The 21,532-nt window shown below is 40.4% G+C and overlaps 1 protein-coding gene across 12 annotated transcripts in view; it reads left to right on the top strand.

Moving 5' to 3' along the window:
* The window catches only part of FAM126B (family with sequence similarity 126 member B), an 84,016-nt gene that overhangs the window by 49,973 nt on the left and 12,511 nt on the right, over window positions 1-21,532 (top strand). For 11 of the 12 annotated variants that reach the window (XM_003907795.5, XM_009182740.4, XM_009182751.4 and 8 more), the window contains 5 exons: window positions 697-777; window positions 3,367-3,482; window positions 15,302-15,397; window positions 19,855-19,971; window positions 20,485-20,572. In XM_003907795.5, coding sequence (XP_003907844.1) covers window positions 697-777; window positions 3,367-3,482; window positions 15,302-15,397; window positions 19,855-19,971; window positions 20,485-20,572 — 498 coding nt within the window. The remainder of the gene's footprint in view (window positions 1-696; window positions 778-3,366; window positions 3,483-15,301; window positions 15,398-19,854; window positions 19,972-20,484; window positions 20,573-21,532) is intronic. The other variant, XM_021923868.2, reaches the window with a different exon arrangement.

Below are 21,532 nucleotides of genomic sequence, written 5' to 3'. Positions count from 1 at the left end.
ATATAATTATTAATTGTGGCTTATTTCAGGTCATTCGTTTATTGCTAAATGATTGTAAGAATCTTTTATTCAAGATTCATTGATAAATGTTCTCACCATTTTTAAAAAAAGGATAACTGAGGTGTTGTGTTTGTTAATTAGCTTGATTATTTTAATCATTTCACAGTGTATACATATATCAAAACATCATGTTTTATGCCACAAATATATAATGTTCATTTGTCAATTATACCTCAGTAAAGCTGGAAAAAATTCATTCTGTATTAAATTAATGTGTTTTTCTTGTTTTCATAAGTGTGGATCTCTTGGTTTTTTCATTTTAATCTCTTTAGCATAGCCGTGTTTTTACTAAAAGATCTAATCACTTGTAATCTTCCCATCCTGTATGTAAATTTAACATCAAATTCATTTGTTTGCCTGCCTCATGTCTTTGCTGTCATATTTTATTTGATTTTGTATAGAATTGTACTCAATATCTATCTCTCTGTGGATTCTGTGGATTATAACTCTACTACCAAAGTGTACAAATTTGCTAATAAGTTAGAAAATATAAACTAGGGTGGTAATATTTTTATCCATTACTATTTCTGAAAAATCTTCCTACTGCCAGTCATATAGTCTGTAAATTAAGAAAGTAATTATTATTTCTTGTAGATCTGTGATTATTTCATTATCTTTGTATTTTTTTGGCTATAGGAAATTGCTGATAAAGATGGGAACAATAAAGTTCTGTCTTTCACTATCCCCTCCTTATCCAAGCCTTCAATATACCATGAAGTAAGTAACATTGGAAAGGTGGAATTATTTTAAATTATATTGAGTAACAAATCAAAAAGTCAGTTTCTTATCAGAGATAAATATTCCTAAAATATCTTTACTGATTTACTTCTTAAAAGTGGATGTGCTGGGTGCAGTGGCTCACACCTGTAATCCCAGCACTTTGGGAGGCCGGGGCGGGAGGATCACGAGGTCAGGAGATCGAGACCATCCTGGCTAACCCGGTGAAACCCCATGTCTACTAAAAACACAAAAAATTAGCCGGGCGTGGTGGCGGGGGCCTGTAGTCCCAGCTACTCGGGAGGCTAAGGCGGGAGAATGGCGTGAACCCGGGAGACAGAGCTTGCAGTGAGCCAAGATTGCGCCACTGCACTCCAGCCTGGGTTACAGAGCGAGACTCTTTCTCAAAAAACAAACAAAAAAGTGGATGTTTGTTATTACAAGACTGAGCTGTGACAAGAGAGGCAGAAAATAATGAAACATTTTCTCTAGTTCTTTTTGTTTTTTTATTCTTCTGTATCTTTTTGAAGACAAACTCTTGCACTGTCCCTCAGGCTGGAGTGCAGTAGTGCAGTCTTGGCTCACTGCAACCTCTGCCTCCTGGGTTCAAGCAATTCTCCTGCCTTGGCCTCCCCAGTAGCAGGGACTGCAGACGTGCACCACCATGCCCGTTAATTTTTTTATTTTTAGTAGAGATGGGATTTCACCGTGTTGGCCAGGCTTATCTCGAACACCTGACCTTGTGATCCGCCCACCTTGGCCTCCCAAAGTGCTGGGATTATAGGCGTGAGCCACCGCATCCGGCTCTACCAGTATCATTTTTTACTTTCATTAATCTTTTATGAATTTTTTAAAAATTCATTAATTTTTTTATATTTGTATTTTTAATTTTTAAAATCGTAAGCCTTAAAAATATTCTTTAATTTTTAAAGTCTTCTGTACTACTTAGAAATCACCTTAGATTGATTTGTTTTTGTTATTCTTTATTATTCTAGGAAAATAACTACTTAAAAGAATGTTGACACTGTTATATTTCAGTTTAAAGGAATCTAATTGTTGCATTCTAGATGTTCAGTACATTATACTTTTTAGCTTATATTTATTTGGTTGAAGAATTCGAGAACACTGATAATCATGTAGGTAAATGATGCCTGTTGAGCTGAACTTTTTCTGCTTTCTGTCTTTAAGTAAAATCCAATAAGAAACTGTTATGAATCAAACTTCTGATCTGCAGTGGCCTTTATTGTTGCTACACTAAGTTGTGAGGATAACATTTAGAGAAACTTTACTAGTAGTCTAAAAATTATATTCTATTTTCCTGTCAACACACAGTATCCTGACCATCTCATAGCTCTTTGCACTATTAATTTGCTTAATTAATTCCCTGGGACTTTGTTTTGTGTTTAAAATAGAATGTCTCCCATTTAGCCAGGAATCATTTTAGCACAATGTATTTCTGAGTAATAGATTTTAATTAAGTTCTGTGTATCATGTTATAAAGTAAAATGGAGAGTAGTAAAGTATTAATGAATGGATGGTTCTTCTTTTTTTTTTTTTTTTTTTTTTTTTTTTGAGACAGAGTCTCGCTCTGTCACCCAGGATGGAGTTCAGTGGCGCGATCTCAGCTCACTGCCACCTCTGCCTCCTGGGTTCAAGCGATTCTCCTGCCTCAGCCTCCCGAGTAGCTGGGACTATAGGTGCGTGCCACAAGCCCGGCTAATTTTTTTGTATTTTTAGTAGAGATTGGGTTTCACCATGTTAGCCTTGATGGTCTCGATCTCCTGACCTCTTGATCTGCCCGCCTCGGCCTCCCAGAGTGCTGGGATTACAGGCATGAGCCACCGCGCCCAGCCTGGATCGTTCTTCTAACTTTAGAAACACGAACTCAATGATGTTAGTATTAAAGAGACATCTGGGCTGGGTATGGTGGCTCATGCTTGTAATTCCAGCACTTTGGGAGGCTGAGGTGGGTGGATCACTTGAGGTCAGAAGTTTGAGACCAGCCTGGCCAACAACATGGCGAAACCCTGTCTCTACTGAAAGTACAAAAATTAGCTGGACGTGGTAGAGGGTACCTGTAATCCCAGCTACTTGGGTGTCTAAGGCACAGGGATCGCTGGAACCCAAAAGGCGGAGGTTTCAGTGAGCCAAAATCGTGTTACTGCACTCCATCCTGGGCGACAGAGCGAGACTGTGTTTCAAAAGAAAAGATAGATATTTGATTATAGTATTTAATATTGTTTGTATAATTATAAGCAGTTGTACTCTGTTCTGAAATATAGACATCAAAATGGATGTATTTTTAACCTTTAGTTTTTTCAGCAACTTTTCTTACTCCTTTAAATATAGATTTATTACATAACCTTTTAAAAATATTTTTAGTTTTATATTTTACAGACAATTTCCAAAAGAAGCTATATAATTTATGTAATTGAGAATTGAAAGATTCTGAATGTTTTCTGTGAAGAATGAGAAGAATAAATGATCTAAAACTGCCTTTTGTGGAAAAGAAAATTAAATATTATTACATGATACAGATTTTTACTTCATGGTAGAGACACTGTCTCATACTGTACCTTATTTTTGTAGCCTTCAACAATTGGATCCATGGCTTTGACAGAAGGGGCATTGTGTCAGCATGATCTCATCAGAGTTGTTTATAGTGATCTTCATCCTCAGAGGGAAACATTCACGGCACAGAACCGGTAATGGTCAAAACTGTATATAGTACCAACTTGTATGTATGTATGCATGAATATATGAATGAATGAATGAATGAATGACAGAGTCTCACTCTGTCACCCAGGCTGGAGTGTAGTGGCACAAACATGGCTTACTGCAGCCTGGACCTCCCAGGCTTAAGTGATCTTCCCACCTCAGCTTTCCAAGTAGCTAGGACTACGGGTATGCACCACCATGCCTGGCCAATTTTTTTTTTTTTTTAAATTTTTTGTAGAGAAAGGTCTTGCTATGTTGCCCAGGCTGGTCTCGAACTCCTAGCCTCAAGCACTTCTCCTGCCTCAGCCTCACAAAGTGCTGAGATTATAGGCATGAGCCACTGCACCTGGCCCATTTATTTATATATTTAGAGACAGAGTCTAGTTATGTTGCCCAGGCTGGTCTTGATCTCCTGGCCTCAACATGATCCTCCCACCTTAGATTCGTGAGTAGCTGGGATTACAGGCATGCACCACTGCACTCAGCTAACAATTGTTAACTTATGCTTAGTAGTTAACTATAATTACTTCAATTCAAGTTTGGTATGAGAAGAGTCCAAAAGGTAAATACATCATAGTCATGAAATACCCATTTTCTAACGTTTGGTATTATGTTATGGTCATCTTGTATAAAGCAGTTTAAAAAGTGAACGTGCAGTCAGTCAAATCAGGATTCATATTTCTAGTACTGCAATTTAGAAATTTTTCCCTCAGGCAGTTTATCTACTCTGTATACCTTGCTTTCTTGGTTGTAGAATGGGATTCGTTCCTGAAGTTAGAGTTTCAGGGACAGGTTCCAAAATTGCCCTCACTTCTGACTAAATTGAAAGTTTTGGGAGTTCCCAAAACTAAACTCTTGTTTGATAATTTGCTAGACGGACTCACAGAATTCACTGAAAGCCATTATACTCACAGTTATGGTTTATTACAAGGAAAGAATACAGATTAAAATCAGCCAAAAGAGACACATGTAGTAGAATATGAAGTGTTTAAAACACAAAGCATCTATTGTTCTTTCCCCTGAAGTCAGGATACATTACAACCTCCTGGCATCAGTGTATGACAGTAAACACAAAGTACTGGTAATGGGGGAGGCTCATTTAAGCTCTGGTTTCCAGAGTTTTTTTATTGAGGCATCATTATGTAGGCATGATTGATTAGGTTGATTGCCCACTGTTGATCTCAGCCTCCATGTGGACTGATGCAGTGTGACCCAGAGCTACCACCTTAAATCGACATGGTAGTTCTTTCTGTCATGGCCAACTCCTACCTAAGAAAGTCAGATGTGGTCAGTCCAGCCCTAAGTTCTGGTGTTACCAGTCCCTGCCCTAAACAAAGACTCTTTATCAGATATGACACAGATTAACTTCTTAGGAGCAAATGCCAGACCTCTCTTTGGGGAAGGCCAGTTTATAGATGGCCCATGAATTATTATGGTTCAACTTAAGGTTTTCCAACTTTACAATGGTATGAAAGCAATATGCATTCAGTAGAAACTGTACTTCAAGTAGCTATGCAACCCTTCTCATTTTTACTTTCAGTACAGCGGTCAGTAAATTACATGAGATACTCAATTTTATGATAAATATAAAATAGGCTTTGTGTTAGATGATTTTTGCCCAACTGTAGGGCTAATGTAAGTGTTCTGAGCACATTTAAGGTAGGCTGGACTATGCTATGATGTTCAGTAGAGTAGATGTATTAAATGCATTTTTTACTTATGATATTCTCGATTTACAATGGGTTTATTGGTATGCAATTCCATCATAGGTCGAGAAACACCTATATTTATTATATAGGCTGTCTCCTGGTCTTTGGCCAAGGCTCAAAAATGATCTTGTTTATCTGGGCATTTACATTTAGTATCGCATTTATATGACAGATACTATCATTATGAATATGCCTAACATTTGGAGGAACCAGTGTAGGTTACAGATAGATTTAAATAAATAATTCGTCCTTTAATGTTTGCATATATTTTCATATTTTTGCACAAATATGATTACCTCACCTCTCTTCTTGACCTACCTCATGGTAAACTTGTGCAGAACTATTTGTTGTAGAAATTAGCTATTGATTAGCTAAATCTACTTCCTCCTCAGGCAAGTCATGTTCTATTAGTAATCATTCGAAGGAGGCTTCAATTCAATTTCCAATACATATGACCAATATTATAACCTTACCAACAATGCCAATATTATACCATGTCACAGGATGGCAGTAAATGAAACCTGAAAAATAAGAGCCAAAGATACTGGCACATTCATAGAGTACCAGTCAGTCATTAACAGCTACCCCAGTTCATCATCATATATGACCAAAATATCTCCCAGAGAGAAGTCACTCAAGTTTACAGACTTCTGTTCAACCTTATTAAGTTCTAAAAGCAGGAGTGGTCTCACAAACTTATGACTTTTACTCTTTCAGGCAGCTAGTATAATTGAGCTAATAGTATCATCTCTTGCTCTGAGCCTCTTCCAGGGTGCTGATGTATTTCCCACATTGCACAACTCATTTATTCATTTTAAAAAATCTCAGCCAGGCACAGTGGCTCATGCCTGTAATCCCAGCACTTTGGGAGGCCGAGGTGGGTGGATCACCTGAGGTCAGGAGTTCAAAACCAGCCTGGCCAACATGGTGAAACCTCATCTCTACTAAAAATACAAAAAAAAAAAAAAAAAAAAAAAAAAATTAACCAGGTGCGGTGGTGGGCGCCTGTAATCCCAGCTACTCAAGAGGCTGAGACAGGGAGAGTAGCCTGAACCCAGGAGGCAGAGGTTGCAGTGAGCTGAGATCACGCCATTGCACTCCAACCTGGGTGACAGAGTGAGACTCCATCTCAAAAAAAAAAAAATAGTCGAGTGCGGTGGCTCACGCCTGTAATCCCAGCACTTTGGGAGGCTGAGGCAGGTGGATCACGAGGTCAGGAGTTTGAGACCAGATGGTGAAACCCTGTCTCTACTGAAAATACAAAAGTTAGCCGGGCATGGTGGCGCATGCCTGTAATCCCAGCTACTCAGGAGGCTGAGGCAGGAGAATCGCTTGAACCTGGGAGGCAGAGGTTGCAGTGAGCCGAGATCACGCCATTGCACTCCAGCCTTGGCGACAGAGTGAAACTCCATCTCAGAAAAAAAAAAAGAAAAATAAATAAATAAATAAATAAATAAAATAAAAAATAAAAAATCTCAGCTACTATTTCTTTCTTCATTTATACTCAAACTCTCCTCCCTTGGAGAGAGGTTAGGTTTGGCCATCGTGTTGGTCTCTATTTCTGGCAGCAAAACTGACTAGCAAGTGCCTCCCCATCAATTCACTCCCAAGGATGTAGGGTAGATTTATATAAAGAATTAATATGCTATCACAACTAGGCGATAAATATACATTCTCTGTCAATCCTAATTTTGCCAGATGGAATGAAGGTACAGCCTAGCCCATCAGGCCTTTAGGAATTCTGACATAAAGATCTGAAGGTGTAGTTCCAGTTTTTTTGCTTAGGAATCATCTCTGCTCCTTGCACCCACAGTTGCAGCACTGGTACTGCAACCACTGCTTTAGGTGGGGGAAAAAAAATGTTGAGGTGATGTGGAAAAGAAGGGAAAAAAGTATAGTAATACCACCACCTTCTGTCACTATGAGAAGAACAGAATAGTGATGATGACTATCCCAGCATCATCTCTCCACTGCCTCCTCCCACATCCCCCAGAAAAACAGAGGAATCTCTCCAGTGATAATTGGCCCTCCCTTGGCCCCGCTCAGGTTAAGTACACAGTCATGAAGGCTCATAAGCCAGCCCTTCATGCCTGTATCTCACCCCCGCCTTTTAGACCAAAAATATCTCATTTGATTGTTCCAATTATTTTCTTTTTCAATTGCTTTCATTCCATGCAATTGCTTGTTCCATTACCCTGAGGATGTCTCTTTGCCCATTGTTGGACTTTTGGTCTTTTTTTTTTTTTTTTTTTTTTTTTTGAGACGGAGTCTCGCTCTGTAGCCCAGGGTGGAGTGCAGTGGCCGGATCTCAGCTCACTGCAAGCTCCGCCTCCCGGGTTCACGCCATTCTCCTGCCTCAGCCTCCCGAGTAGCTGGGACTACAGGCGCCCGCCACCTCGCCCGGCTATTTTTTGTATTTCTTAGTAGAGACGGGGTTTCACCGTGTTAGCCAGGATGGTCTTGATCTCCTGACCTCGTGATCCGCCCATCTCGGCCTCCCAAAGTGCTGGGATTACAGGCTTGAGCCACCGCGCCCGGCCGACTTTTGGTCTTTAAAGTGTGTTTCTTGCTCCAAAAATGTAACTAAGCAGTCCATATGGGTACAGTATCTTCTGGTCCTCTTACAGTACTCTGAGCATTTGATCCACAGTCTGATAAGCAAAACCTAATGCAGAGTGTCTGTTCCTGTCAGGACCCATTTGTGGCCTCCAGAGACTGCTGGCATCTGTTCAGCTTGCCAGCTATGTGCAGGGCCTTCCCCTAGAGGAATGTGCCCCATAGCCATCTGCAGTCTTTGTCTGTGTTATTGGCATTTTATGCCTCAGAAGGTACAAAAAGAATATGTCTAAATTCAACCCATCTCTGCATTGCTGCAGTACCACCATGTCCACTCATTTCATGGACCCAAGTGATCACACCAGGTGACAACACAGGGATATTTGCCCATAAGTGCCAGTCACCTGATTCTAGAAGGAGGTTCTCCTGATGTGCATTGACATATCCTACTTATGCAGTCTTCAGATTCCCATAGTGGTTTCCATATGTCTGTTTTTTTCCATACAGACACCCCTTTAATAGGCCAGTTTTATATTACGTTTCTGCCTGATCACATGGCCAGGCTACTGGCCACCACTTATGAGCTGATAAAAACCCAAACAGGTCAGGCATGGTGGCTCATGCCTATAATCCCAGCACTTTGGGAGGCTGAGGTGGGTGGATCACCTGAGGTGAGGAGTTTGAGACCAGCCTGACCAACATGGTGAAACCCTGTCTCACTAAAAATAACAAAAAATTAGCCGGGCATGATGGTGGGCACCTGTAATCCTAGCTACTCGGGAGGCTGAGGCAGGAGAATCACTTGAACCCAGGAGGCAGAGGTTGCAGTGAACTGAGATCGCACCACTGTACTGCAGCCTGGGCAACAAGAGCGAAACTCCATCTCAAAAACAACAACAACAACAACAACAACAAAACAAACATAGTAGCAAACTGCATGCAATTCAGCCAACCTGCCAAGCTGGTAAGTTTTCACTTTTTTTTTTTGAGACGGAGTCTTGCTCTGTCGCCTAGGCTGGGGTGCAGTGGCATGATCACTGCTCACTGCAACCTCTGCCTCCCAAGTTCAAGCGATTCTCCTGCCTCAGTCTCCTGAGTAGCTGGGATTACAGGCGCACGCCACCATGCCCAGCTAATTTTTGTATTTTTAGTAGAGATGGGGTTTTACCATTTTGGTCAGGCTGGTCTCGAACCCCTGACCTTGTGATTCGCCCTCCTTGGCCTCCCAAAGTGCTCGGATTACAGGCGTACATGCCCAGACTTTTTTTTTTTTCTTTTTTTTTTTTTTTGAGACGGAGTCTTGCTCTGTCACCCAGGCTGGAGTGCAATGGCGTGATCTCAGCTCACTGCAACCTTCACCTCCCTAGTTCAAGCGATTTTCCTGCCTCAGCTTCCCAGCCCAGCTTTTTAAAGAATAAATCTTGGGCTGGACACAGTGGCTCATGCCTATAATCCTAGTGCATAGATTGAGGTTGGAGGATCACTTGAGGCCAGGACTTCAAGAACAGCCTGGACAGTATTGCAAGACCCAATCTCTTTAAAAAAGAAACTGAGTGTGGTGGTACATGCCTATGGTCCTAGGTGCTCTGGAGGCTGAGGTTGGAGGATCAAGCCCAGGAGTTTGAGGCTGCAGTAAGCTATGATTGCACCACTGCACTCCAACCTGGGCAACAAAGCGAGACCCCATCTCCTAAAAAAAAAAAAAATTGTATTTCTTTCTCTAGCAGCACATAGATATCTTATTCTTTTTAATGATGAGTTATTATTCCGTTTTATTTATGTATCATCAATTTTTAGCCAATCTCTTATTGCGTAAATTTAGATTGTTTTCAGTTTTTTGCTATTTTAAACAATATTGCTGGGAACACATTTTTTGTACATATATTTGGGTGAGAGCACAAAAAGTATCTGTAGGATAAATTCCTAGCAGTGAAATTGTTATGCTAAAGAATATCTGTGGCCGGGCACGGTGGCTCATGCTTGTAATCCCAGCACTTTGGGACGCCGAGGTGGGTGGATCATGAGGTCAGGTGTTCGAGACCAGCCTGGCCAACATGGTGGAACTCGTCTCTACTAAAAATACAAAAATTAGCTGGGCGTGGTGGCAGGTGCCTGTAATCTCAGCTACTTGGGAGGCTGAGGTAGGAGAATCTCTTGAACCCGGGAGGTGGAGGTTGCAGTGAGCTGAGATCGCGCCACTGCACTTCAGCCTGGGTGACAGAGCAAGACTCCATCTCCAAAAAAAAAAAAAAAGAATGTCTGCTTTTTTAGTTTGAGTAGATATTGTCAAATTACCCTTTCCAAAACAACTATACCAATTGAATGTCCTACTAGTAGTTTGAGAGTTTTTCCTCCTACTAACTGCCAATACTATTTTCAAAGTTTTTAATCTTGACTAATCTGATAGTTAAAAACTGGTGTCACATTGTTATTCATTATTGTTTTTCTTTACCTGTGAACTGCGTATTCATGTCCTGTGTCCTTTTTTTTTTTTGGCCGATTAGTGGGAGAGGTTTGTTTTACTGTATTGCCCAGACTGGTCTCAAATTCCTGGGCTCAAGCAATCCTCCCACCTCGATCTCCCAAAGTGCTGGGATTATAGATGTGAGGCACTGTGCCCCAGCCCCATTTTTCTTATTGAGCTGTGTATTTTTTTTTTTCTTAGTGACTTGCAATAGTTCTTTGAATATTGAGGAATTGACACTGGTTTTTCATGTTGCATGTTTTCAGTTAATTATTGACTTTACATTTATTTTTTGAATTGAGATATAATTCACATACCATAAAATTTACCCCTTTAGGGAGCCAGGCGCGGTGGCTCATGCCTGTAATCCCAGCGCTTTGGGAAGCTGAGGCAGGTGGATTACTGGAGGCCAGGAGTTTGAGGCCAGCTTAGCCAACATGGTGAGACCCTGTCTCTACTAAAAATACAAAAATTAGCCAGGTGTGGTGGCGCATGCCTGTAATCCCAACTACTGGGTAGCTGAGGCAGGAGAATCACTTGAATCTGGGAGGCAGAGGTTGCAGTGAGCCAAGATTGCACCTCTGCACTTCAACCCAGGACAGAGTGGGAGACTCTGTCTCAAAAGTGGCCAGGGCGCGGTGGCTCACGCCTGTAATCCCCAGCACTTTGCCAAGGTGGGTGGATCACGCTGTCAATAGATTGAGACCATCCTGACTAACATGATGAAAAAAAAAAAAACCCTATATCTCTACTAAAAATAAAAAAAACAAATGGGTATGGTGTGTTGGGCTTGATGTAGTCTCAGCAACTTGGGGAGGCTGAGGCAGAGAAATTACTGAACCCTGGGAGGAGGCTGGGTGCAGTGAAATGAGATTGCGCCACTGCACTCAAGCCTGGCGACAGAGCGAGCCTCTGTCTCAAAAAAATAAAAATTAAAAATAAAATTTACCCCTTTAAAGCATACAATTGAGTGGTTTTTATTACTAGACATTTTACATGAGTGGATCCATACAATATGTTGCCTTTTGTGTATGGCTTCTTTCACTTAGCATGTTTACAAGGTTTGTTTCTGTGGTAGCATGTATCAGTACTTTCTTTTTATAATTAAATAATATTTCATTGTGTAGATATACCACATTTTATTTATCCATTCATCAATGGGTGGACATTCGAGTTATTTCTATTTTTTCTTTTTTGGCTATTATGAATAACTCTGCTCTCTTTAGTCTATTTGGGCTGCTATAACAAAATACCTTAGACTGGGTAATATATAAACAATAGAAATGTATTGCTCACAGTTCTGCAGATTGGAAAGTACAAGCTTAAAGTGCCAGCAGACTCAGTGTCTAGTAAGGGCTCATAGTCTCTGCCTCATAGATGGCACCTTCTAGCTAATCAAATTCAGGAGGGCAGAGCTGTCATGACCTAATCATTTCCCAAAGGCCCCATCTCTTTTTTTTTTTTTTTTTGACAGAGTCTAGCTCTGTCACTCAGGCTGGAGTGCCGTGTCACGATCTCGGCTCACTGCACCCTCTGCCTCCTGGGTTCAAGTGATTCTCCTGCCTCAGCCACTTGAATAGTTGGTATTACAGGTGCGCAACACCATGCCTGGCTAATTTTTTTTTTTGTAGAGACAGGGTTTCACTGTGTTGGCCAGGCTGGTCTTGAACTCCTGATCTCAGGTGATCCACGTGCCTCGGCCTCCCAAAGTACTGGGATTACAGGCGTGAGCCACCTCGCCCAGCTGCAAAGGCCTCCCCTGTTAATACCACCATATTGAAGATTAAGTTTCAACATGAATTTTAGACCACAACAGCTGTTTTGAACATGCATTCACAAATTTTTGTGTGAATGTACATGTTCAGTTCTTTTTAGTATATACTTAGGAATAGAATTGCTAGGTCATATGGTAATTCAACACTTAACTTCTTGAGGAACTGTCATGCTTCTTTCCAGAGTGGATGTACCATGTTACGTTTCTACAACAGTGTATGAGGATACCAGTTTCTCTACATTCTCACACTTATTTTCCATCTTTTTGATTGTAGTCATCTTAATGGGTATAAAGAGTGATATGGCATTCTGGTATTTATTTGTTTTTGCTGTATGTTTTAGTTTTTTATATAGCCAACTTTATCAGGAATACACATACATTTTTTCCCCCGAAGCCAAATATGCTTTAGCTCTGCATATTTTTCTTTCTTTCTTTTTTTTCTTTTTTTGTTAAGACAGGGTCTTGCTTTGTTGCCCAGGCTGGTGTGTAGTGGCATGATCATGGCTTACTGCAGCCTGCTGCCTAGAACCCCTGAGCTCAGGTGCTCCTCCTGAGCTCAAGTGCTTCTCCTGCCTCAGCCTCCTGAGTAGCTGGGACTACCACCATGTCCTGCTAATTAAAAAAAAAAGAAAAAAAATTGTAGCAACGGGGTCTCAATATGTTGCCCAGGCTGCTCTTAAACACGTGAGCTCAAGCAATCCTCCCCATCTCAGCCTCCCAAAGTGCTGGGATTTCAGGAATGACCTACTGGACCCAGCCTTCTATTTCCTTTTTTTTTTTTTTTTTTTGAGACAGAGTCTTGCTCTGTTGCCCAGGCTGGAATGCAGTGAGTGGCGTGATCTCAGCTCACCACAACCTCCGCCTCCCGGGTTCAAGTGATTTTCCTGCCTCGACTTCCTGAGTAACTGAGACTACAGGCGCGTGCCACCATGCCCAGCTAATTTTTTTATTTTTAGTAGAGATGGGGTTTCACTATGTTGGCCAGGCTGGTCACGAACTCCTGATCTTATGATCCACCCACCTCGGCCTCCCAATGTGTTGGGATTACAGATGTGAGCCACTGCGCCCAGCCCTTCTGTTTCTTTATAGTCTCTTTTTCATCCTAGTAAGTTCCTTAGATGTCTGGCAATCTTTTTTCCCTCGTGTTTAAGAATAGGGGAATAGGCTGGGTGCGGTGGTTTATGCCTTTAATCCCAGCACTTTGGGAGGCTGAGGCGGGCAGATCACCTGAGGTCGGGAGTTCGAGACCAGCCTGGCCAAAATGGTGAAACCCCATCTCTACTAAAAATACAAAAAAAAATTGGCCGAGTGTGGTGGTGGACACCTGTAATCCCAGCTACTTGGGAGGCTGAGGCAAAAGAATAGCTTGAACACGGGAGGCAGAGGTTGCAGTGAGCCGAGATCGTGCCATTATACTTCAGCCTGGATGAGAGGACCGAGACTCTGTCTCAAAAAAAAAAAAAAAGTTGGGGGGGAATAAAAAATGAGAAGCTCTGACCATGTTAGTATATGGCTGATTTGAGCTAGTATTGGTACAAAAGTTATTGTGGTTTTGCCATTTAAAAAAAATTAATTTTTGCACCAACCTAGTAACTGACTATAAATATAAACTTCACCATAGGATCCCACTAGGCCATTCATTTGGAAATTTTCCCAAATCCATATCTTTAAGTCTTTCCTCTTAGAGTGGTCAAATTCCCTGGAAACAACTCTTCTGGTATCTTAACTAGAGATCTTGTTGCTAGTATTTTGGTGGCCAAGTGGCAATATCTAGTCAGTTGTATTTCACTTCACTTAATCTTCCTATTTTCAATTTGGCATCCACCCCCATCACCGTTGGGGCTCCCAGGTAGAAATTATTTTTTATCCTTTCAGAGAATAAATCTCCATTGTTTTACCTAGATGTATGGAGAAAGTGAAGGGATCTGAAAGTATGGCTGCTTCCAGATCAGACTTTCAGCTTGATTTTTAACTTTTCATTTTGAAATAACTTCAGACTTACAAAAAACATTGTTAAAATAGTACAAAGTGCTTCCATAAACCCTTCGCCATTCATCTGTGGGAAGCTTTTTAGAGGTACAACTTCCCTGGTTCCTACCCGAGGTTTTAAGTAGGTCAACTGGGTTAAGGCATAGAAGTGTATGTTTTTAAAAAGGTCTTTAAATAACTAATGTGCATCCAGATTTAGGAGCCACTTTCTTAGACATTATAAATGTTAGGAAAGCGTTTATTCATTCAACAAGTATTTATTAAACAATAATGTATTAGACACTGGCTGGACACTAATGATAGAGATGAATAAATCAGGGTCTTTATTCTAAAGTTGCTTATTACTAAATGGGAGAAAGAGACATAAAGGAATAAAATTACAATTCAGTGGGATAAATGCTATATTAGAGCTACACAGGTAAGGGACTGGTTTACTTTAGCAGAGAGAAATAAGAAGGGCTTTATGGCTAAAGTAAAAATTTGATCTAGGACTTGAAATCTTATCAGGAATCACCCAAGTGAAAAAGTATATTCTATTAAGAAGGAGCAGTGAGCATTAAAGCAAGGAATTCTGATTGGTTACAGCATATTGTTGGAAGGGTAAGAAGACTGATACAGTGTGGTATATGTGGTTGGTAATGGAGGGAAGTAAAGCTGGAGAGGAAGGATGAAGGTGGATTTTAAAGTACCTTGTAATAAGGACTTTGATTTTAAAGGACCTTGTGATAAGTTTGGATTTTATTATGAAGTCAGTAGGAAGATGGTAGACTTATTTATAGGGGAGTCATCTGTTCAAGCATGATTGATTGATTGATTTTTTGAGATGGAGTCTCACTCTGTTGCCCAGGCTGGAGTGCAGTGGCGTGATCTCGGCTCACTGTAAGCTCTGCCTCCCGGGTTCAAGCAATTCTCCTGCCTCAGCCTCTTGAGTAGCTGAAAAACAGGCTTGTGCCACTATGCCTGCCTAATTTTTGTATTTTTAGTAGAGACAGGGTTTCACCGTGTTAGCCAGGATGGTCTCGATCTCTTGACCTTGTGATCTACCCACCTTGGCCTCCCAAAGTGCTGGGATTACAGGTGTGAGCCACCGTGCCTGGCCTCATTTATTTTTTAAAAACAGAAACATAGATGACAAGATGACAGCAAGGGATATGACTTGTAATAAGGATAATATAAACAGGGAAACCTTTGAGAAAGATGCTATGTTGATCTGATTAAGAAATCATAAAGGTCAATATTAAGGCATTGTGATAACCAGTTGCTAGTAGAAGTAATTGTTTGTAATCCTTTTAACCTTGCATTTGTTGTTTTTAGGTTTGAAGTCCTGAGTTTTCTCATGCTGTGTTATAATTCTGCTATTGTATATATGCCTGCCTCATCTTATCAATCTCTTTGTCGGATGGGTTCCAGGTGAGAAGAGTGATTATTACTGATCTTCATATTTATTTGACAGATATTTATTGAACACATTCTCTAAGCCAGGCACTCTTCTAACTTCTGGTAATACAGCAGTAAACAAAACTCAGGGAGCTTACATTCCTGTAGGAGTCCGTATCCTCATGAGGCTGTTTTTTTGTTGTTGCTTTTTTATGAGATAGGATTTCTCTCTGTCACCCAGGCTGGAGTACAGTGGCTGAATCATAGCTCACTGTGCCCTCGGCCTCCTTGGCTCAAGGAATCCTCCCGCCTGGGCCTCCCAAGTAACTGGGACCACAGGTGTACACCACGACAGTCAGCTAATTTTTGTAGAGACAGGGTCTTGCTATGTTGCCCAGGTTTGTTTTGAAGTTCTGGCCTCAAGCATTCTTGCCACATCAGCCTCCCAAAGTGCTTGCGAGTACAGGTGTGAGCCACCATGCCTGGCCTTGTGCATTATGAAAATGTTTTCAGCATTAAAGAAATATTTTCTAGCTGAACATAGAGTTGTACCAAGACATCCAAATCTAAGGTTGTTTAGTGACATATCTTATCATTCCCTGGTTGCCAGTTTTTGTAAATCACTTTGAGATCTTTGAAAAAAATAGTGCTATATATATGGGAAAGTCTTAAGGAATGTGAACCTCTTCCCATACATTTCATAAATAACTGTCTCTGTGTTGGAGAAAGTGATTAGCAACAGTACCAATGATGTATGTGTCTCATTTGTATGTCGGGGGTGGATATTCTGTATCTCATGGATTATAATCTTTACTAAATCAGAATTTCTAATAATTTGGACAGACCTAGGCTGAAATCTTGTTCTGTCACCCAGGCTGGAGTGCAGTGGTGCCATATCAGCTTATTCAATCTTTGCCTCTCAGGTTTAAGCGATCTTCTCACCTCAGTCTCCTGAGTAGCTGGGTCTACAGGTGCCCACCACTGTGCTGGGCTTTTTTTTTTTTTTAAATAGAGACCGGGTTTCATGGTGTTGCATAGGCAGGTCACAAACTCCTAGGATTAAGTGATCTGCCTGCCCTGGCCTCCCAACATGCTAGGATTACAGGTGTGAGACACTGTACCTGGCCTTAAATTTCTACTGTGGAAAAAATATAGGCCAGGTGCAGTGGTTCACGCCTGTAATTCCATCACGTTGGGAGGCCAAGGCAGGCAGATCACCTGAGGTCAGGAGTTTGAGACCAGCCTGGCCAACATGGTGAAACCCTGTCTCTACTAAAAATACAAAAATTAGCTGGGCGTGGTAGTGCATGCCTATAATCCCAGCTACTTGGGAGGCTGAGGCATGTGGATGACTTGAACCTGGGAGGCAGGGTTGCAGTGATCCGAGATCGTGCCACTATACTACAGCCTGGGCGACAGAGTGAGAACTTGTCTCAAAAAAAAAAAAAAAAAAAAGAAAAAAATTTAAGTGATATAAATTAGTTTGGAGACAATGGATGTTTAGAGTCACAGAAGTTCAGTTATAGAAGGAATTCTGAATTCAGCCTTTCAAAATGATTTTTACTTGAGGATATCAATCCCCCAAAAAGGTTAAATGTTGTGTTCGTTTTCTATTACTGCGTAATAAATTGCCACAAATTGAGCAGGTTAAAACATCACACATTTATTATTTCACAGCTTTTGTGGGTCAGGAATCCAGATGGCTTAGCTGGGGTACTCTGCTTAGCGTCTTACAAGGCGGCAGTTAAGATATTAGCTGGAGTTGCAGTCTCATCTGAGGCTCAAAAGTTTTGTTGGCAGAATTGAGTTCCTGTGGCTGTAGGACTGAGGGCTTCAGTTTTTTGTGGCTGTGTGCTGGAGGCCATCCTTCGCTCCTTGCCACATTGGCCTCCCAACACAGGCAGCCTACAACATGGCAGCTTACTTCTTCAACATAGGAGGAGTGAGACTCCATCAAGACCTGTTACCTTATGTAACGTACTCATGTACACATAATCATGGAATCCCATCACCTTTGCCTTATTCTATTGGTTAGAAGCAAGCTGTAGATCCTACCCTTGCTGAAGGGGAAGGGCATGACACAGTGTGAATACCAGAAAGATCATAGGGATCATGGCTGTCCAAGAGTCTGTCCACCACAAGTGCTTTGCTTAAGGTGACATGCTATTGTGTTACTGGGAAGAGATCCTGCTTAAACAAAACTTACTAATTTTTCCCATCTAAATTAGCTGTTACTTTGATTTTACAGATTACTTAAAAATATTTGTTTCTCTTAACTGTAATAACGTGATTAATGTCTAACAAAATTCTTGTCTCTAATTTAGATGCTGCTTAAGCACTTACTGCCTATCTGCAGATAAATTTATTTATAATTCATTACTTGAGGTTCATTAAAAGAAAACTGCCTGCTCTCTCACTGACAACATTATTGTGGCCTTCAATAGAATTTCTTTTTTCTTTTTTTTTTTTTTTTTGAGATAGAGTCTTCCTCTGTCACCCAGGCTAGAGTGCAGTGGCACAATCATTATACATAGCTCACTGCAGCCTCGAACTCGTAGGCTCAAGCAGTCCTTCCACCTCAGTCTCTTTAGTAGCTATGACTATAGGGATGTGCCACCATATTTGGCTAATTTTTAAATTTGTTATAGAGATGGGGTCTCACTGTGTTGTCCAAGCTGGTCTTGAACTCCTGGCCTCAAGTGATCTTCCTACCTTGGTCTCCCAAAGTACTGGAATTATAGGCATGAGTCACCACACTCAGCCTAATAGAATTTCTTAATAACAAAGATGATGGCGGAGTTTAGTGGTCCTCAAACTTTTGTTCTTTTGTTCATATATCCTCTACAGAATTTTGAAAAACTATGTACTCCTTGTACGTTGTTGACATTAAAGGTTTTTCATCCTATCTTAAGTAGGTAGAAATTATATAATTTCTAGGCCAGGCGCGGTGGCTCATGTCTGTAATTCCAGCACTTCAGGAGGCTGAGGTGGGCAGATCACCTGAGGTCACGAGTTTGAGACCATCCTGGCCAACATAATGAAACCCTGTCTCTACTAAAACTACAAAAATTAGCCGGGAGTGGTGGCACATGCCTGTAGTCCCAGCTACTTGGGAGGCTGAGGCAGGTGAATCACTTGAACCTGGGAGGCAGAGCTTGCAGTGAGCCGAGATCAGGCCACTGTACTCCAGCCTGGGCGGCAGAGCGAGACTCCATCTCAAAAAAAAAAGGAAAAAGGAAATGATATAATTTCTAGTATGTAAGTATCGACATAATTAAAAAAATAACTGTTGGGTCACTGTTTTAAATGTATGTAATGTAAATACCATAATGATGTGATACCATCATCCATTTGAGGAATAAATGAAGAAACTTTTCTTTAATGGTCTAATATTACATTTATTCCTTTTTCTCCTTGAAATTAAAGGAGAAATTTCCATTCCCCTTTCGCCACATAGTTTTATCTTAATATAATGCTATTTTTATTTTATTTTATTTTTTATTTTTATTTTTTTGAGATGGTGTCTTGCTCTGTTGCCCAGGCTGCAGTGAAGTGGCGCGATCTTGGCTCATTGCAAGCTCCACCTCCCAGGTTCACGCCATTCTCCTGCCTCAGCCTCCTGAGTAGCTGGGACTACAGGTGCCTGCCACCATGCCCGGCTAATTTTTTAAAAATATTTTTAGTAGAGATGGGGTTTCACCGTGTTAGCCAGGATGGTCTCGATCTCCTGACCTCGTGATCCACCTGGCTCGGCCTCCCAAAGTGCAGGGATTATAGGCATGAGCCACCGCGCCTGGCCATATAATGCTGTTTTTAAATAGCAAGTCTTTTATTGTATATCTCTGCTACAAAAAATATATAAACAGAATTTAAAAAAAAATTTCCCAAGACCATAAGGCACTAAACACTAAAAAATGTCTTCTGGATTTACTATTACAATTATTTTACTAAATTAATTGATTAACTAATGTAGTATATTACAACTGTTGATCATTATCAAGCATAACTTTTTTTGGAAGCATCACTTAATGAGATGGAATGGATGTTAGGGAGTTGTTTATAGTTCTTTGTTTAAAAATGGCCTCACAGACAACAGTATTTTGAAATGTCCTTTTGTTTTGAGATTTCTATACTTCCCATTAATTCACCCTGATACAATTTGGGTTGAGTGAAAGTTAGACATTTGTGTGTGTATGTGTGTGAAGAGAAAGAAGGATGATTGTGAAAGAGATGGTTAGCTATTTTAGAAAAGTTGCTTTTATGTGCAGTCCACTAGAATGAGTGCTTTATGAGAGCACAGATTTCATTTTTATTTTTTATCTTTCACCTGTTCACAACTGTATGCCTAGGCCCAGAACAATGACTGGTACATAACAGGCACTCAATAAATACTTGAGGAATGAATAAATTGAATAAATGAACTTAGGAAAACAAAAACTATTTTATTTAAGGAATCTGGAAATCACATGTTAAATAGTGTATTTTCCTAGGGTTTGTGTGAGTGGGTTTCCACGGCAACATGAAAAACATTGGAAAGAACTCTGTGGTCGAATAGTATTGGATCCTGAATTTATGGTGCAGCTTCTCACAGGGGTGTATTATGCCATGTAAGTAGGTGGAATATAAAATTGTATGAATTCTTCCTAATGTTTAGAAACTTTGAAAATTTCTCTTTCTTCCTTATCAGACACAGTACTGAATCTTTTGTTCCATGATGGGCTTATCTTCTTTTTCTAATATGGTTTCCTTTTAGTACTTTTAAAATAGCCAAAATATAACATAACTAGTCATTAAAATTGGAGTCTAGAAATTGTCAGATTTTCTGTATGGAAGACTATCTCTACATAGTTCATAACCCAGGTTTTCATGAATGCATTAAATAGATTAAATATCAGCATGTAATAAAAACCAATTTATGTGAAGAAACATTTGTAAACATAGTATTTAAAATCTGTTTTGTTTTTATAACCAAAAGTGGGATAGTTCACAAATGAAATGACATAACACTTGGTATGAAAGTTTTGCTTCACAACCAAAATAGCAGGATTTGGAACAATTTAAAAAGTTGTGCTGAAGATTAGATATTTGCTCAGGAGAGTAAATGATCTTCTTCTTCATAGGTATAATGGACAGTGGGACCTTGGCCAGGAAGTTCTTGATGATATCATTTATAGAGCCCAGCTAGAGCTTTTTTCTCAACCACTATTGGTAAGTTATTATCTTTACTCTTTATTAAATATACTTGTACCTAAAAAAGGTACTAGGTTAAAAAAGTAAGACAATCCAAATAATTAGGGGAAAAATTTTATTCCATGATAACAGTTGGTTAACTGTTAGAGAGAAAACAAAATAGGTTTAGGTCCTTTCCACCTTCCAGTACCAAAATAAAGTTCAGATAAAGTGAATAATTAAATGTTTTGAAATCCATTAAGAAAAGAGAGAAGAAAAGGTTCTAAATATTCAGATTTCTACAGAAGGGATTACTTTCTAAGCATAAATGATAGGACAAGTCACTAAAATAAGTTTGATCCCCACCCTCCAGCCCCCACATAAACACTTGAATTCTAAGCCGTTAGGTTTTTGGGTTTTTTTTGTTTCTTGTTTTGTATTTTTTGTAGAGACAGGGTCTTTCTGTGTGGCCAAGGCTGGCCCCAGCCTCCCAGAGTGCTGGGATTAAAGATGTGTGACACCACACCCAGCCTATTCTATCAGTTTTTTTAAATTTATTTTTTATTTTTATTTTTATTTTGTTTTTGATATGAAGTCTGTCTCTGCCACCCAGACTGGAGTGCAGTGGCGCGATCTTGGCTTACTGCAACCTCTGCCTTATGGGTTCAAGTGATCCTTCCATCTCAGCCTCCCAAGTAGCTGGGATTGTAGGCACCACCATGCCCAGGTGATTTTTTTTTTTTTTTTTTTTTTGAGACAGAGTCTCACTCTGTCACCTATGCTGGAGTGCATTTGCGCGATCTCAGCTCACTGCAACCTCTGCCTCCTGGGTTCAAGCAATTCTCCTATCTCAGCCTCCCGAGTAGCTGGGACTACAGGTGCGTGCCACCACACCTGGCTAACTTTTTATATTTTTAGTAGAGATAGGGTTTCACTGTATTAGCCAGGATGGTCTCAATCTCTTGACCTCGTGATCCACCCACCTTGGCCTCCCAAAGT

The sequence above is a fragment of the Papio anubis genome, chromosome 10 (genome assembly GCF_008728515.1).
Source record: "Papio anubis isolate 15944 chromosome 10, Panubis1.0, whole genome shotgun sequence".
Lineage (NCBI taxonomy): Eukaryota > Metazoa > Chordata > Mammalia > Primates > Cercopithecidae > Papio > Papio anubis.
Note: the sequence above shows the minus strand (reverse complement) of the source record. Positions and strands in the feature narration are given on the sequence as shown.